Source organism: Podarcis melisellensis (genome assembly GCF_964234715.1).
Source record: "Podarcis melisellensis genome assembly, chromosome: 17".
Taxonomy (NCBI): domain Eukaryota; kingdom Metazoa; phylum Chordata; class Lepidosauria; order Squamata; family Lacertidae; genus Podarcis; species Podarcis melisellensis.
In genome coordinates, this window is record NC_138534.1 from 36,589,173 (window position 1) to 36,608,469 (window position 19,297).

The 19,297-nt window shown below is 45.2% G+C and overlaps 1 protein-coding gene across 2 annotated transcripts in view; it reads left to right on the plus strand.

Moving 5' to 3' along the window:
- Positions 1 to 15,500: 15,500 nt before the first annotated feature.
- Positions 15,501 to 19,297, plus strand: part of CPLX1 (complexin 1) — a 142,730-nt gene continuing 138,933 nt past the window's right edge. The window contains exons 1-2 of one of the 2 annotated variants that reach the window (XM_081894959.1): positions 15,501 to 15,870; positions 17,966 to 18,080. In XM_081894959.1, coding sequence (XP_081751085.1) covers positions 18,050 to 18,080 — 31 coding nt within the window. In that variant the 5' untranslated portion in view covers positions 15,501 to 15,870; positions 17,966 to 18,049. Of the gene's footprint in view, positions 15,871 to 15,904; positions 16,124 to 17,965; positions 18,081 to 19,297 lie in introns of those variants that run through there. The other variant, XM_081894960.1, reaches the window with a different exon arrangement.

Here is a 19,297-nt window from a genome sequence, read left to right on the forward strand (position 1 = left end):
ATCGGTCTCCAGCGGTGACATCCCTCATAATTAAACACTGCGAGCAATCAGCTTAAAAGGGAGAGCTGCCAAAAAGGTATCATCAAAGTAGGACACAGTCCAAGTGACACATTTTCCTGCTGAGGGACTAGGGTCCTGGTCCACTGCAATGTGTGAAAGCTTTGGGATTGCTTCTGCAGACTCTCTATGTGCAGCAACCTATGGGCTGAGGAGACAAAGTCAGCAAAAGAAAAGAGAGAAGGTTAAGAAATTAGAAAAGAACCCCAAAGTGCTCCAGCCAGAGTTTTGTCTTTCTTCTGAAGACACACCAGGGATTCAGGAATTTGTCAATCTCAGTTTCTCATGTTTCCAGAATTAAATTGGTCACATTTCTGCATCAATTTGCCTTTTTAAAAAAAGTCATTGTGAAAATTCATCCTCATTTTTTGGGCGTTTTCCCTAATATAACTTTTTGTATGCAATTTGCCCCAAGAGCCATTCGTTGTAAGCAATTTTTGCCCAACAATGTGTTTATGTACATTATTTTCAAGGATACATTCATTTTTAGGCACACTTCCCTCCAATATATGCATTTTTTGCACATATTATTTGGTTGGAGATTCGCATCACAAAATCTGGAGGTGTAAATTTTGAGGAATGGGTGCGTTTTGGTTATTGAATGATTTTGGAAAGAATTGATTAGTTAGGTTTGAATTAAAATGTGAACCCAATTTCTACCCCATCCCAAAGGTAGGTGTGTGTGTGAGAGAGATGTGTATACACACACACACACACACACACACCACACACACAAACAAACACAAACACAGAGTTTTCCCACTTGTTATGGGCAGATTTCCTGAAATATGAACATAACTAATGGGTGGCAACCTATGATTAGTCATTCTTAGTCATTAGTGACATTTATTAGCTAATTGGCTCTGGAGATGGAAGTCAGTCCCTCCCTTGCTTCCCCAGAGATTAGCCCAGGTCTGAATGACCTTCAGCCCAAGCCAATGTCATGCATATTTGGAGCCTTGGAGGATGCCATTTGCTGCTGTACCTCAGGCAACAAAATTTCTTGAGCTGGCCCTCACAGGGACACTGAGATCCACAACCGCCCAACCTTAGACAAAATCCCATCACCGTGGCCATCTGTGGGCAGAGTGCCTCAGGAAATATTAAACACGGTCTGTATACGCAATGCAAAACAACTTGATTTGTTATATTCTCGGACAATCCAGCAGCAGTGAAATGGTGCCCACCTGGCTATATCAGGTCTCCATTGGGTAGAATGCAGATGGCCAGCTAATTGCATACACGGAGTTACAAAGCAACAGAGTTTAAGAATTGCTTATCTAGGGCATACATACACCACCAATAGCAGAATGAGAGGTCTGGTGCAGAAAGCTTCATTTATTTTAAGGTCCAAAGGGATTATTGTTCTATATTTTGGCCTGCTTACATAGACCAGGCTGGCAAATCAGTCCTAGTTCTAGAACTTGACTAAACTTTTCACGTAAAGTGATTAGAATTCATCATAAACACTTGCAGAATTATATATGTAACAAAAAGGGCGTTCTTGTTACTCAATGAAGGGGATGCTCCCCTCATCCTTTAAGAATGAAATCCTATTCTTATCCAGGGATAAGTCCCACTGAGCTCAATGGGGCTTACTTCCTGGTAGTTTGCAATGTCAGTGACCAACAAATAAAGTAGGATTGCAAATAGGATGGCAATGTAAATTTATTCAATTGTGTCCTAAAACGTATCCACTGCTTGATTATATATATAAAAAAACAACAACCATCAAAGCAGTTTACAAGAAAGATAAAACAACAGTTTGCAAGAAAGATAAAACAATAGAACTATCAAAAAAATAGCAACAATAAGACATTGAAAAAGTTAAAATAACGACAGACTAAAAACAAATTAGGGACACGGGTGGCACTGTGGGTTAAACCACAGTGCCTAGGACTTGCCGATCAGAAGATCGGAGGTTTGAATCCCTGCGACGGGGTGAGCTCCCGTTGCTCGGTCCCTGCTCCTGCCAACCTAGTAGTTCAAAAGCACGTCGAAGTGCAAGTAGATAAATAGGTACCGTTCCGGCGGGAAGGTAAACAGTGTTTTCGTGTGCTACTCTGGTTTGCTGGCCACATGACCCGGAAGCTGTATGCCGGCTCCCTTGGCCAATAAAGCGAGATGAGCGCCGCAACCCCAGAGTTGGCCACGACTGGACCTAATGGTCAGGGGTCCCTTTACCTTTACCTAAAAAAAAATTAAAGCACACATCACCTTTCCAAACTTCTGGGTAGGTATCACAGACTGGGTGGATGCAGAAGAATGGAGGGAGGAACCAGCTGGGGACCTCCCAAAGGTAGATGGCTCATAGCCTGGGGATCAGTGGTGAGACGATGATGAGTAGTCAAAGGGAGAAGACTGGGAGGAGGAGGGTCAGACAGAAGCTGCAGAGATAACAGGGCTTACCAAGGGGGGAAGTCTAGGGCAGAGAGAAGTCCAGAATCAGAAGCAGGAGAGGAGGGAGGTCAAGAGACAGAGGTGAGTCTTAATGGTGAAAAAGCTCTTCCCCTCCTGCTGCAACAAGCTCCCCTCCCCTCTAGTCTCCCTGCTGGGTATTCTGGGAAGCAAGTCAGATGAAGACTAGAGTGTAAGTCAGACATCCCCAAACTCGGCCCTCCAGCTGTTTTGGGACTACAACTCCCATAATCCCTTGCTAACAGGACCAGTGGTCAAGGATGATGGGAATTGTAGTCCCCAAACAGCTGGAGGGCTGAGCTGGAGGGAATGCCTGGTATAAGTGGTGCAAACCCCCTCTGAGGTCAACCCAAAACTGGTTGGTGTACGTATTTATGCCTACAACATGGCAGTACATGCAGCAAAGAAGGTGCATTGCGCAGCCTGTCTTGCATCCTCAAGTAGCCAGCTAGCAGAGTTCTTTGGGGCAATCTGGAGCCTGCTGACTCCCACTGTTGGGGAAGGATTGTTGGCCCCCCCACAAAAAACCTGCTGTGACCGACACATATCAAGGAGATAGTCACTTCACTTTAGCTGCAATATTCATGATAAATGAATTGCAAGTGCAATGGAGCGCTGACCCTGACCCCCAAATGAAACAGAAGGTCTTCAGTAGCTGTCTATCAATATCCTAAAACTTTGGCTCTGATATCTGTTAGCACTGAAGGAAACATTTGGAGACACCAAGACTGGATTCTACTCTGGAGAAAGTGTCTGAAAATCTGAGGAAATCAGGACAAAGGAAATGAGAAGTGCTGGAGCACACGAATCCATCTCCATATTTAAGAGCATATCTCCTAAATGTATGCCACCTACGCGGGCCACCCATATTCACAGACCGCTTTTGCTTGTCATTAGAGGAGCCCTGGGCTAAAAAATTCCATTGATTGATGCACTTAACTCATAAATTTTCCAGTTGCATTTTCTGCCACGAGGCTCTGGCACTGATGAGCAATCAATAAAAACAACCCTAAATCATTGTAAAGAAAAGGGAGGGAATAAAAGGCAGAATATAAGGAGTATCGTATCATCAGCTATAGCATTTGACCTGAGAAATGAAGCTTACAACAGGGGGAGAGAGAGAGAGAGGAGAAAGCTCTATTTTACATTCCTACAGATTTCATGACAATAAGAGAAGGATCCCTGGCTGATCTTAACATTTATTGAAGTTTGTATGGGGCAGGGATATCCTGTGTCCTCTTATTGTTGCTGGACACCAACTTCTTACAGCCTCCATGGCTAATGGCCAGGGAGGATGGGAGTTGTAGTCTCAACAACATCCAGAGGACACCATGTTGGCTATTCCTGATATGGGGGAAAGCACTCTCTTTAGAGATGCAAGACTGGGGCCATTTAAGGTCTTACAATATAGAAACCAGCGCCTTGAATTGGGTCCAGAAGCTAATTGATAGCCACAGCAGACAAGCCAGAACTGTCCACTTCTTCGCTTCTGTCAGCAAATTTGCTGACACAAATCAAGCCCTGGGACATTACAGTGGTACCTCTGGTTACGTACTTAATTTGTTCCAGAGGTCCGTTCTTAACCTGAAACTGTTCTTCACCTGAAGCACCACTTTAGCTAATGGGGCCTCCAGCTGCTGCTGCGCCGCCATGGCACGATTTCTGTTCTCATCCTGAAGCAAAGTTCTTAACCCGAGGTACTATTTCTGGATTAGTGGAGTTACAGATAGGTAGCCGTGTTGGTCTGCCATAGTCAAAACAAAAAAAATTGCTTCCAGTAGCACCTTAAAGACCAACTAAGTTAGTTCTTGGTATGAGCTTTCGTGTGCATGCACACTTGGTATCTGAAGAAGTGTGCATGCACACGAAAGCTCATACCAAGAACTAACTTAGTTGGTCTTTAAGGTGCTACTGGAAGCAATTCTTTTTGTTTGGATTAGTGGAGTCTGTAACCTGAAGCATCTGTAACCCGAGGTACCACTCTACTATGGATACTTGGATCTTAAGCTGTGCTGCTCAAGGAACCCGGAGTGCTCTTATGGGTGGGAACTTCCCATCCTGTTGTTTTGTTACAGATGGATCCGAAGTGCTGTGCAGAGGTGGATTTAGAGCATGGGTAGGCAAACTAAGGCCCGGGGGCTGGATTTGGCCCAACTGCCTTCTCAATCCGGCCTGCAGACGGTCCGGGAATCAGTGTGTTTTTTTAGAATGTGTCCTTTTATTTAAAATGCATCTCTGAGTTATTTGCGTGGCATAGGAATTCGTTCACCCCCCCAAACATATAGTCCGGCCCCCCACAAGGTCTGAGGGACAGTGGACTGCCCCCTTGCTGAAAAAGTTTGCTGACCCCTGTTAGATGAACTTGACTGGTTTGCCCACATTGTGTGCTGAGCCAAGACAGGATACCACAACAATGACTTAGAACGGAAGATGAGAAGATAGGGGACATGGAAATTTGGCGTCACACAGGGCTCCCAGAAATTTGAAAGCCCAAAGTCCACCACTGTTGTGTTTTATAATAAATCCTTATTTCCATCTTGACAGCATTTGAGGGGCTTCATAAGAAGCAGTGGACTGCTGATGATCACCTGCTCCAGCTGAGAAATATCGCACGATCCTTTCTTAAATCTCCAGAATTCCAAAACAAATAATCATATCTTACTGCACTGACTTTTGTTTTTAAACAATTTGAATATCTCAGTATTGACTGCAGAGAGGTATTCATTTATTCTTTACATTCCCCCCCCCCCGTGACTCCTAATCAGCCACCTTTTTTAATACTGGCATACTAAACAGAAATGCCTTGATACTTAAAATTTCATCTACCCACGCATTACTCATCAGAATGATTCATCGTTTGCAATTCTGTGCCCCCCCTTCTACAGACTGGTACTTCCCAAGAATATAGTTCAGCATGTTATTAGTTCAAGCTGATACCTAAGACTTGTTGCTAGTAAATAAGAAATAATCTGTACATTTGGCAGGAGGCCGTGACTCCTCAGTAGAGTTCATGTTTGAGGCAAAAAAGAGACAGAGGTAGGAATGGAGGAACCTGTCAAGTTCAATTTCCTTTAGTTTCCTGTTTTTCCAGGCTTAGGTCAGTTTGATCTATTTCCACATACAATAGAAATATATAATTTTTAAAGCTACATTACAAATCATACTCAATTTTGTGGGAATGTCTTCTAATATGCTCTTCTTTTAGTATGCAATTTTGCTTAGTATATGCATTTTTACAAAGGAATATGCCTGCAACAGAACACAGCTTTGCATGTTATTTTCAATTTTTGGGTATATGACTTTCATACATTTCTATATGCACTGTGTGTTTGGAGAACTGCATTGCAAACTTCAGAAAAGTGCAAATTTCAAAAGGGAGCTTCGTTTTGCCTTGCATATCAGTTCAGGAAGTGTGAATTTTGTACATATATGTGTATACTTGGTAAGTGTAAGGATTAGGATTCAGTTTGTTCCCTCACTTCAGGATAAGGCTGCAGTGGCATAGCGTGGGTTGTCAGCACCCGGAGCAAGGCAAGTAATTTGCACCCCCTAACCCGTGGATTTGTGCCCCCTTACCCTAACCCCCAGATGTTGTGCCCAGTGCGGCCGGCCCCCCTGCACCCCCCACGCTACGCCACTGTAAGGCTGGAAGGTTTCCAACCCTTTTCATTACTGGGCTTCACTTGGGAGAATTCTGGCTTTCTACTTGGACTAAGCAAACAAACCCTTCTATTCACCTTCCTAATTATCTCCTCCTGCAACCTCTCCAGTTACAGGCTACGTCCACCTCTGTTGAACCCTTCTTGCTCTGAAGTTTCTGGCAAACCCCAAACCTCCTGAGTTTTGTACTCCTTTCCAGGGAGAGTTCTCTCTCTCTCTCCCCCTCCCTTTCCCCCCTCTCTTTCTCCCAAACTTCTTACTCTCCCTCTGTGTTCAAGCGCACAAAGCCATTGCAGCATTCCAAGGCTATCCTCCTCTCCCTGCAACACCTACTGCATCTAAGAGCAACACCCTAGACTAGCTGTTGCCACAATTTCCTCCTTCGGGCACACTCACCTCCGTATCCAACCCATCAGGGGAGACGTGCAACTGCTGGGTGCAATGGCTGTTTTGCCCTCATCCGTCATCCTCACAACACATCATAATCTGAAGTGAACCAATTTCTCCCAATCCGTAGACAAATAACTTTTGTGTGTGTGGTGGCCTTGCAACTTTTGAAATACCTTAACTCATCATTTTTGCTGGCTTTCCATTGAAGTCGTTTTTAATTACTGGCCTACTTTTCCTGATTATATTTTAGTAATACCGGTTCTATTAGTTGCTGGTTTCCCTGTATTTACGAATGTCCTGGTTGTATTTCTCTGTTTTGTCAGAAGTCACCTTGAAAGAGTTTACTCTCACAAAAGCAGCATATACATGCTTCAATTAAATGCATGCAGGAGGTCTTAAATCTGGCTCCAGGCATCTCAGGATCCAGGATCTCAGAGAGTATCCAGAGCTGTTATCAATTAGCACAAACAGTACTGGGTTAGAAGGACAATTGGTCTGATTCAGGGCTTGTCTTCCTCTTCTCCCGCTGCTTTCCCTCAGGGAAAACTGCTCTTTGGTGCTCATTTGGAGCAAATGGCAATTTGGGTTTTCGCCAGATTGACACCTGTTCTGATTTAGCATTAAAGAGTGGATTTTTCTTGGGAAAGAAAAAGGCAAGGAGTAAACCACTCAGACCTATGCTTAGAAAATGTGGGTCAATTGGGGAAACTGCTTGGCCCCATGCTTTCTAGGCACAGGATAAGCGGAAATGTGGGCGAGCCCTCACTATAAAACAGCTTCATATGTTCACATATTAAGCAGTGGCTAGGATGCCTGAAATTTTTGTTGAGGCTCAGCTGCTTCATTCACCAGCACATCCCATGCTAATTGCTACAGCTCCACACACCCCATCATCACATGATCTATGAAGCTTCTGCTAGCTCTCCCAGCAGCTCTCCTGAGAAGCCAAGCTCCTCCTTCCACCAGCTGTCACCTGGCAGAGGCCATTCCATCAGGCTGTAGCAGACTATGGAAGAGATGGGATGCAGGGAGGGCAGCTCCACTGATGCAGCTAAGGGACCAGCAACTTTTGCTGACTCCTCTCCTTGAACTTTTCCACCACAGCTTCTTAATTAGGAACTTCTACCAGAGTTTACTTTCTTCTCTCTTCCTCCTAATCAATTTTCATTTTCATGTCATATTAGTGGCTGTCTTGTTTGTACTGATCTGCAAGACTCTGGAGACGCTTTTTTGACTGAAGAGCAGGATTAAAAAAAACCCACAATTCTCCAAGTGGCCTTTTAATTACAATTTTCTAAGTACTCCAGTTTATGCAGAGAGCTCCCCTTAGCTGTGTTTTATGCGGATTTTAGTTTTCTTTTTGCTGAGCTTTCTGCTTTGTGATTTCTTACATTTTATTTTAAATGGTTTTTTAACTGCACATTGTATTTTGCATTTTGTTTGGATGGGTAGCATATATGTATAATAAATAAATAACTTTAAACACACTCACAAACAAATAAAATGACCTACTTATTGTATATTATGGCCCTGAGAAAAGTCAAATGTTCATGGAACATTTCTTCATAGAAATGAAGAGTTGTAAGAGACCCTGAGGGTCAACTAGTCCAACCTCATATCATAATCTGGGTAGGGAACCTTTTTTAACCCTTTTCCATAGGTAGGCCACCTTCTGAGGGCCACAGACTAGTGGTGGGTGTGGCAATAGATGTGCCTCTTATATTTGTACCAAAGGTTACAGTCCCACCATGCAAGAGTTTCTATAGGTACATCTATCCATGCAACCTAATAGAAGGCTTTAGTATAGTTCAAGGACACATTCCCTACCCATATAATACCAGTCCTGAAATTGCTACATTGGCTCCCAGCATCTTTCTGAGCACAATTCAAAGTGTTGGTGCTGACCTTGAAAGCCCTAATTGGGCTCGGCCCTGTATACCTGAAGGAGCATCTTCACCTCCATTGTGCAGCCCAGAGACTGAGGTCCAACTCCAAGGGCCTTCTGATGGTTCCCTCACTGCAGGAAGTGAGGTTACAGGGAACCAGGCAGAGGGCCTTCTCGGTAGTGGCGCCTGCCTTCTTGAACACCCTCCCAGCAAAATGTCAAGGAAATAAACAACCATCTGACTTTTAGAAGACATCTGAAGGCAGCCCTGTTTAGGGGAGTTTTTAATGTTTGATGTTTTAGTGTGTTTTTAATATTCTTTTGGGAGCTGCCCAGAGTGGATGGGGAAGCCCAGCCAGGTGGGTAGGGTATAAATAATAGTAAATTATTATTATTATTATTATTATTATATTAATTATTCTAGCCATGCAAAAGAAGTGGAGGAGGGTGTGGAGGAGGGCCACTGGGGAGTATAGCCAGGGGAAAATCCTGAAGCCTAGGCAGTGAAGCTGAGAGAGTGCACAATTGGTCCTTGGCCCCGAGCATCCCTACAGAAAGTCACCAGGAAATTATGCCAGACCTACCTAGTTCAGACAGGCTCAAGCTCTCCTGTTGCATTTATATGCTTATTTTTCAGCTCGCACTTTTTAAACCATATATTAATGCCATGGCATATTTGATAATCCTTTTTAGCCAGTGCCGTTTTTCTAGAAAAAGAGATGCCAGAACTCACCATGAACACCTCCCTCATTCTCTTAGAATGGCAATGGCACCCACCTGAATGATGCCAGAACTCACCTGACAGGTGCCAGAACCTATCTGTGAGTTCTGGCTGGGGGAAAAAGGCCATGGTTTTAGCTATATGCAATGTAGAGCTGACATGAATTAGATCCTGCAGAGTCCCAACATACTTCTTTGTAAATTTGGGTGCTGAATGTCTGAAAGAACTTCTGAACAGCTGATATCTGTGTTGGACAACGCATGATTTTACTTCAGATCATGTTACCTGACAATTGATGCTGTACTTCTTTTCTCATAGTTGATTTGTTATTTCCTGTTTGACAGTACTAACATTGATGGCTGACATTTAGTGGTCCACGACAGTGGCTTGCATCCTAGCGAATCAGGATGAGAAGACTTCCACATTGTCTAGTTTACCCCAAATTACCCCAGTATATTTGCCATATATCTGCAAAACATTGCAGAAGTCACTTTTTGGGGCGGGGGGAGGGGAACAAATGTTACAACATTTGGGACTATATAGTTTGGATGGTTTTAAATGTGAATTAGACAAATTCATGGAGGAAAAGGCTATCAATGGCTTCTAGTTGTGATGACAATGTTCTCCCTCTCTTTGAATGTGCCTCTGAATACTACCAATGAACACAAGACGGAAGAGCACTGTTACAGTCATGTCCAGCTTGTGGACTTCCCATTGGCAATTTGTCCATTGGGAAAGGAGGGTGCTGGACTAAATGGGCCTTTGGCCTGATCCAGTGAGGCTCCACTTCTGTTCTTCACTGATGATTGAGGATCCCCTGATAAGCGTCCAAAGAACCTGGTTTTCTCTGGAAGATCATTTGAAAAAACACTGGTACACTGCATTCAGCAAGATTAGAAAACCATGCAGTAGTATTTAATACTTCACAGTATTTCATAACTGACATGTAATAATATTTTTCATGTCACCCAAGTTTCCGAGTGGTGAGAGATTCCACCGGTTCCACCAGGCCCTTACCCAGAGTTTGTGTTTCCTTTGGAAATGAGGCACAGTGGAGATTGTGGTGTCTTTATGATATATGGTTTATTTATGCACAAATGCAACCTGAGTCTACAATGGAGAGGTTCCCAGCATCCCATCCCATGAGGGTCTTGTTTCCCCCAGTGCTGGATTAAACCCTGTGGAGGCTCCTAGGTAGTCAAAATCTTGCCCTGCCCCTCCTCACAAAGTATCTCCTATTATGTTTTTAAAAGCTTCTTATCTGGAGGTTTCTCATGTGTGCAGTCTAGTGGGCTAACATTGAACTAAGAAAGCTTGATTGTAGTTTTATTTCAAGATCAAATCAGTATTATTTTGATCCGTTGTCACAGGGTCCCTAAAAGCTGTGGGACCCATAGGCCAGTGCTTACTCTGCCTATTTGGTAATCCAGCACCAGTTTCTCCCATTGTTGCAGCTTAGATTCAAACGTGAAATCAACCATGGTTTTCTGACCCCCTGCAACTGGCTACGTTTTTACAACCTGCAACTATTTTCCCTCCAGCTCTCATCATGACCCATTGCAGTCCTAATAATCCACTATTACTATCCTTTGTCTCTGCAAAACTAATTCAGAGCTCAGGGTGGGGTTCCACCCCTCCTCTGTCTGGCACAAAGTCCTCACTTTGTTGACAGCCCATCTCCCTGTCTTTGTTAAGACCTAGCAGCCATTATTAGGCTGGCCTCACTATTCTAACGTGGACGTGTGACATCACACTCACATGCCTCCTCTTCTCCACAGCCAGCAAGGTACTCTTTTCTGTGGGGAGGGGCTCAGACTAGGGGCAGAGAGATGCTGCTTCCACATCTGAGCACCGCCCCCCCCCCGCAGAAAAGGGTGCCTTGCTGGTTGGCTGCAGAGGGCGGGACTGAGCTGCTTTTTTCTCATTGGCAGAGCCACTGCCACCTGCCGGCTTTTCTCCTTGACTTTGTGGGGGGCCCAAGTACCCACAGCCCCCTGCAGTTGGCTCTTGTAACAGTATTGACTCTTGTAACGGTATTTTTTAATCTGACAAAATTAAATTGATATCTGACAGCAGTCAACAGCTGACAGCCTGTGGCATTTCAGATCTGATGGCTGCCAAGCTCAAATCTATCAAACATTGTCAATAAGTAAAAAAAAATAATAAATTGCATTTCAAAGTGTAAACTTCACATCTAAAATGTGAATTCAAATTTTTGAATTCAGAAACATTCAAAGTCGAGAGATGCGCGATAAAACTGTTTGCCAAATTTTGAATATTTGCAAATGGTCAATGGGCTACAACAGTGGTGGCCAACATGGTGCCTTTGAGATGAGGCTGAACTCCAACCCCAATTAGCCCCAGCCCACTGGCCAGTGATCATGATGGGAGCTTTAGTCCAACAAAATCTGGGAGACTCCAAACTCAATGCACATCAATTGCATGCACTTGTCCAAATGTATGTTTATAGAAGTGTCCACTATGAGCATGGCTGTAACATAATTATGAAACCCTGGACACCTGAGTATTGTGGATAGTTCTGCTCCTCCCACAATGCTATCCCTTGCTCTCTGCATAAAACTAAGCACTGCAGAGATGGCCTCCTGAATAAGGATGAGCATAAGATTATTCAAGGAATTGAGGATCTGGTAAAATTAATTCTATCCCGCATTGACAAAGGATATGAGTCTATGGTTCCATGCACATGAATTATTTGCTGCCCTCAATAATTGAGTTTACTTCAGAGACCTTTGTATGCGCAACACATAAAATTCTAATGGTTTCCTTTGCCAGTTTCCTGCCAGAATGGTTTGCTCATCTCAGTAATGTGAGCAGTGCCAAATAGGAATTGCACCCCAACTTAGCCACCCACCCACGGGACAGCTAGCTTTCCTGGTCTTCAGTCACATGCTAGCATCAGTTTCTTGTGTTACCAAGAAATGGAGCCCAAGGTGAAATTACACAGATGAAGGGTCAAGGCTCTGTTGAAAGTAGGTGGGGTTGCTTATTTGGCTATGAATCCTACTGAGTTCTAAGGGACAAAGTAATTAAGTATAATTGGAAGGAACACACTGCCACACACACAATGGTATCTCTAAGAACATCCCTTAACCTCCTCCCCTGGCTATCATTCATTTCCATGGAGAAAAGTAAAGTGTTGGATTTGGGACAATGATGGATGCCCATCACTTCCATTCCCCACCACTGACACTCAAAATTCTACAACTACTGAATATGTTGAGTTCTCATTAGGCTATAATTTGAAGGGTGGGTTGCAAATCTTGGGGATTCCCATGAATATGACACTGGAATCTTCAGGGTGTTGTTATTTGCAGACCATAAGGTCCTCCATGGGACATACCAGGAGAGGTGGTCTCGTAGGTACGAGGGTCCTAGGCAGCGTAGGGTCCTCATAAGAAGAGTCCGCTGGCTCAATAGTCCATCTAGTCTACTCTCCCAGTGGCCAACCAGATGCCTATGAGAAATCCACAAGAAGGACCTCAGTGCAAGAACACTCCCCAATCCTGTGGTTTCCAGCACCTGATATTCAGAAGCACTGTCTGCTCACCCCCTCCAAGAGGTGGGTGGGTTTTGTGACCCCACCTTGCTACAGGCTGGTTGTTGCCCTGCCCCCATCTCAGCAGATCAATGGGCTGCCAGCTGGGGGTGGGGCCAGGGCCAGAAAAGGGCTGATGCTCATGTCTCATTTTTGGGTGGTGGGCTCCAGGGACAAGGTTTTAGCGCATGGGCTCGCAAACGTCTCTGACTATGGAGGCAGAGCAAAGACACTGTGACTAGTAACCACTCTGAATTTGTCTAATCCTCTTTTAAAAATTGGTAACCATTGCTGCCTCCTGTGGGAGTGAAGTTGATAGTTTTGGTCTGTGGTCTAGCTATTTCATCTTATGGTGCCAGTTTGCTGCAGAAGACTACTTTTCTAGGGATAGCAAATGCCCATAAGTGTGAAGAATTTCACCTTCAGACATAGCAGCATGACTTTGAAATGCTCTTGTGCAGGTGTGCCTGGGCTAATCTCTGCTAACCTTCAGATGGGCAGAAAGCACTTTGATTTTTAGGTGGACCTTTGACCCAGAGTAGCCTTCTTCAATTTGGCATCCTCCAAATGCTGTGAACTCTAACTCCCATCAGCCCCAGACAGCATGACCAGTAGTCAAGAATGATGAGGTCAATATAGTTTAAATGATATGGTGGGAATCATGTTGGGAAAGTCTGGGCTAGGCTGATGTTAACTGCTGCTTGCTATATGCAGCTTTTGGTGTTTCTCTATTGTTTATTGAAGGGATGGCTTTATTGCTTTGATTGTTCTATGTCATTTTAACTTTGTAAGCTACCTTGGGGAGGGGGTCCTTGCTGATCGAAAGGACAGGGTGTAAGTACTCAGACTAAATCAAAATAGCAGGTGCCTGGTTCACATATTGGGGTGGTGTTCAATGAAGTTTTAGAAAAACTAAAACTAATGGTCCAAACTTAGTTATGTTCAGTGGGTCTGCAATGAGTAAAACTCACCCTTGGCTTCTTTACCCTTGATGAATGGCAGCCGCAGAGGTGAGCTGACTGCATTGTCATGCATTGGATTTGAAATGCTGTGGAACTATTTGCGCCTTTGATGTTAGAGCTGCAACGGCCATATGCACAAGTCATCCCTTGATGCTGCAATCAGGGAAACAATGGGGAGGGGACACCCTGTGAATCAGTCCAGCGAGAGTGAGACGGAGATCTGCAATCAGGTCTGGCACTAAGCGTCAGCCTTCCCATCAGTATAAAAGAAATCTGTTTTCAAAACCCATGCATGCTTTCATGGCTGTAAGTGCCATGGAAAACCATGGGACCGATTTAAAAAGATGCCTACAGTCAAGGTGTATGGGCGACCAAGTCATCTTCAAGAGTAAACCCATTGAAATCACCGGCTTAAATTAGCCATGGCCGATTTATTGCTTAAAAAATGGGTCTGCTCTGAGTATGACCTAAATAGATTCAAGAGTATAGGATTCAGCATCCCCAGTGCCCTCACCTTCTTACTCGGGTCAACCCACTCACGTTTTCACACGTGCCAGAATGGGCTTGCGCTCCTTTGACCTTGAATCCAACTGGAAGCGTAGCAGCGCCTTCTAATGACCCGCTTCCTCTCTTCGCCTCCTCGCGAGGGCTCCCCACCCGCCTTCTTTTTTATTCTGCTTTTTTTTTAATTGGATCGCTCCCCCGTCATTCTGCCTGGCTTGCCCTTCCCTCCACCCGCTCCCCGCTGTCTTTGTTGCAGCCTGTTCGGGTCGTTTCCTTCCCTGTCACGCCAGCACGGAGGTACCTTAGGAGGCTACATCAGCTGACCGGGTCTGCAGCAAGAGTCAGAAGGATGTAGCACTATTGCAGCATTTTTAATTGAGGCGGGGTGGGGAGGGGGGAGGGCGAGGCTGCTGCTGCTGCTGGGCGAGGGGGATCGAAGGACGGAAGGGTTCCCCCTGGCTTCCTTTGCCTAAAGTCACCTCACAAGCACAACACACTCACACCGCCTCCTGTTCAATCTGCCGTTTCCTCGGTGGAAGCCTGGGGAGCGCCAGGCAGGCGGTGCCATTCTATGTCCTGGTTTACTTTCGCTTCTGACACGCCCCGCTAGGGACAGCATCTTGAAAGCTTGACATTCCCCAGCCATACTGCTCTGTTAACCTTCAGACGCCCCTTTGCAAGGGAGGGGGCGGGCGGAGAGAAGGGAGGGCAAATTACTCGTCGAAATCAACACAATTTACCAGCAGCTTGCGGGGAAGAAGAGAGAGATCCCTCTGTCTCGAATGTATCAGGAGGCCTTCTCCCTACTCTCTCAGCCTTGCGATGCCATCCCAACAACCGTCGCCCTGATATTTGTCCCTGAGCCTCCAGCCTTTGCTCCCTAGAGTCCCAGATTCTCGAGAATAACAATGAGCGTGGTCACGGGTGTGAGGCATGAGAGTATCGCTTCCGCGCGAGAGGCTTTGCAGAGAAACTGCTGACTTCGCTTCCCACCCACCCTGCCGAATCCCCACCTCCACGACTGTTTCCGATGCTCTCACGCCTTATTACAAATATAACAGTTTGCTCCGTTGAACAAATGCAAAGGCTTCCGCGCTCCCCTCCCCCTCCACCCTGTCAAAACTACAAGCGGGTGGTGTTGTTCCGTTGGATTCCCCGTTCGATTCGGTGCCCACACCCCGGCAATCTGCAGTCAATCCCCTCCCTGCCCCCTCCCCGTAACTGCAGGTGTGCCGGCAGCAACCTCCTGCGGCAGGAGCAGCTGCTCGCCTCTTGCAACCCTTACCGTGGGATGCTGGGGAGTTGGGGGGGGGAGGGGGGAAAGCGAGAGCCAGGCAAGAAATGCCGATCCAGCAGCCTCGGTGGCGGGAGGAGGAAGAGGGAGGAGGAAGGAGGCAGCGTAGTGTAAGGAGGGAATAGTGTCAGTGGGATGGTCCGGAAATCCCGTGATAAAAAGAGGGAGTAGAGAAAGTAAGGAGCTGGCGGCTTGTCCTTCCTCCGTTGCTGCCTCATCGTGCCAGGACCCTGTTCAAAGGAAGATAACTTCTCGCGCCTGCTGCTGCCTATGCCCTTCAAGCGACGCCTTTTAACTCCCGAGGAACACATGGACCCGGCTAGGAACGGGAGGCTGATCTGCTAGGAAAGCCGGGAAAGGACCTTGTCTCTGTATCTCAAGGAGGGGAGAGAGAACGGCAGGAACCCAGACGCTGCAAAGAAGGTATTTCTCGCTAGTCCTTTCCGCCCGTTTTCGAAAGGCCGGAGCTGTCCGTGGTGCTGAAGCCTCCGGTGCTCAGCAATGTGTCCTTAGTACGGTAGTAGGCACCGCCCGGTCGCAGGGAAGTGTCCTTGGTGCTGAACACGCTCTTTCCCCCCTCTCTTGCTCAAACGCCCTGCTGCTTGCTGCTTGCTGCTGCTGCGAGCTCCCCCACGGATAAGGAATTGCTCGGTTTTTCTCTCTCGCTGTGCGGCGGGTAAGCTGTCCTAGGTGCTGAAAACCCCGCTATACTTTGTGGTTGCAGAGATTGGTAGTTGGCTGTGTAGAAGAGGAGGGGAAGTGCTAAGGATGGATCTATGGGACAAGCTTCGATACACGTACTGCTTGGCGAAGCCTCCCAAATCAGGGCACGGAGGGGGTTGCGGCCAGCTGCCTTTGCAAGTTCACTGGTTGAGAGTTTTATTAGCTCGTGGAGGGGTTCATTTATATAATATTGGTACTTGGACGCCTTGGTGCAAAGCACATTACCTGGAAAAGTACCCCCCCTTTTCCCCAAATTTAGTGTGTAGTCTCATTGCAACCTCGTTGGGATTTCAAGCATGTCTCTTTCCTTTGGTGCATGCATTGACCCCCCCTACAAAAAAAGCAGAAGTCTGAGGTCACAATATTTCTTTGCCTGTAGAAGTTTGAAGAGGGAAAATGCTCAAATGATGCAGCACTGTGTTCTGTTTAATAAGTTATCTCTAGTTCGCATTCCCCTTTCTCTAAAGGAAAATAGGTCTGCCTAAATGTCTGCAATATCATGATTTAAAATGAGAAAAGAAAGAAGGGTGTGTTATTTAACTGAGATGGAGCATTTTTGGAAGGATTTGCGGTGCATTTGGTTCTCTCTGCAGAGCTTTTATAAAGGAGCATCATTGGTTAATAAGTCTTACCTGCGATCTTCCCTTTCTAATAATCCAGTTCACTTTTGGAGTTCAAGTTCTGTTAAGCAGCTTGACATGAACATGTCAAATAAGGTATAGCATTTTGCTTGTAAAAACTCCTACCCCTGGGGAGTGGAGATGTCTTATTTGCTACTTCGCAGCTTTAACTTAGTTGCCGCAACCTGAAATTCTATGCTACAATTCTAAATTATTGTGCTGAATCCCAAGAAAACTTCCTAATAACTTTTAGTGAAATTGACATTGTTTTTAAAGGGAGATACATCCAGTCTCCTTTAGGGTCTCCTAGCTTACAAGATCTTGATGGCATTTCAGTAGCCAATTTGCATTAAATCTCTCTCATAATGTGTCTGATATTTAACTCAATTTGACTGGAGTAGCTCTTCTGGTCAGTGATGCAGACATGCGGTTGGCCATTAGGAGATTCTGACAGAGAAGCCTGCTGCTGAGAATTCAGGGAGCGCAAGCACTTCAACCTTCAAATGCCCCCCAGCCAAACGTCTGCTCTTCATAGCTAGAACTTGCCCCCTTTAAAGCACCACCTCTCAAAATCCACGAAGGACTACCAAGCTGAAAATGTTGGACTCTTTACTCATTAGAAAATGTCAACTAAACCCAATAGCTTTTGCAATGAATTGAATATTCCTTTCTAATGACTCAGTATAAAAACTAAATGGGTGCCTGGCAAATTCAATTAAACAGCTCTGTGTGCAGATCTATTTACATAGCAATTGAATGTTCAGGTAGGTTTTTTTTTCTTTTCTTTTCTTAAATAGCTCTTGTGTGCTTGATTTTCTACCAAAAGATTCAGAGTGAATAGCATCTAACTCTGGGAATAGTTCCCCATTAATTCACTGCTATCCCATGGCAATGTATCAGCAGTAGATTGCCCATATTCTTTGACTCCCTAAAGATCATACTACAGAATGTTAAGGAATATACAGTGCTCCCTAGTTGCTCACAACATGGTCAAGTAACTTTGGCTCCAGTGTGATAAATGGCCGTGTGTGTGTGTGTGTGGAGCGGAAGGGAGGGAGTTCAACCTAGCAGACTTTCAAAAGGACATGTAGATCTAATGCAGTAAGACACAGAGCTGGGGCCCAGAATACAAAATGCAGCAACCCTAATGCTAATCTTTTGCTTTGTGAATTCAGCTGCAGGCTGCAACTCAAGACCTTGTCTCCATCTGAATTGCATGTGAGAACTGCTCTGGTGGGAAGGAATCTAAAGCCATCACCATGGAATTTGTAATGAAGCAAGCCTTAGGAGGTAAGAAGAAAATGGTGCTATTTTGTGACTGCTTAATGGGAAAGGAATCTTATGTCACCTCTCTGGAATTTGTAATGAAAGGGCAATTGGTGTGACTGCTGCTATTTTGTAAACATGAATTTACACACTTTCCCTCTCCCTTGACAACAACCAGTGAAAAATTCAAATGGATACTCATACTGAATAAGGGAATTTGAGGAAGCCCAGTGCAGACCACCAAACTGCAAGGCTTACATAAAGAATGCTTCTCTTTGCACATTTACCTTTTATTCCTCCTCCCGATATATTATATAAGGTATCCAAACTGTGAAACTTGCAACTTATACGGTAATTGAGGTTTTACTATTTGCTGAATCACTGTGCCAGTAGGGGGCAGCACTGAAAGTTGCCTCAAGCCTATGGCTGGTTCCTGAACTCCCAGGCTCCTATTCTAAATGCTCAGATGCTGTTCATTATTTATTGTCTCTACTAAAAAACAAACAAACCACTTTGACAGCATTCTCGCAGGAACTATGAAGAGAAGAATGATCCAAACCAGAATAACTGGAAACGAGCCATATGCTTTATGGCAGAGGGAGAGAGAAAATATATTCTTAATAGCAGGCTTCCTCAAACTCGGCCCTCCAGATGTTTTGAGACTGCAATTCCCATCATCCCTGACCACAGGTCCTGCTAGCTAGGGATGATGGGAGTTGTAGTCCCAAAACAGCTGGAGGGCCGAGTTTGAGGAAGCCTGCTTAATAGACCAGCAGCACAACTGCATTAGAAACGCTGTTTTAAACCAGTTCATCTGCTATGGTGCTCAGTCATGGGATTTTGAGGACTGCAATTCTGTGATGGATTTCTGCTGTGTAATTCTCGGCACAATTATTGTGATCTGCAGAGAAGGCTTTTCTCTGGGTGAGATGTGTTATGTGGTGGCTGGTCCATTTGGGTGAATGGGGAGCTGCCCCACCAACCTCCATCAGTACAGGGAATGGCTCTGGCTTTCAGCTTCCTCCACCTTAGCCTCCGTACTGCCCTTGTAGAACTCAATAGGAAGGAGGATGGCAACAAAGCAATAATGAGTTGGCTCTCCTGCTCCTTGGCTCAGTCTCCAATTATTGTTGGTCTTCCTGCTTTCTGCCCTCCCTGTTCCAATTCTCACCAGCCACCACTGGAGCCTTCTCTCTAATGGCACCTTATTTTTTTGGAATTCCTTAGATATATATGACCGA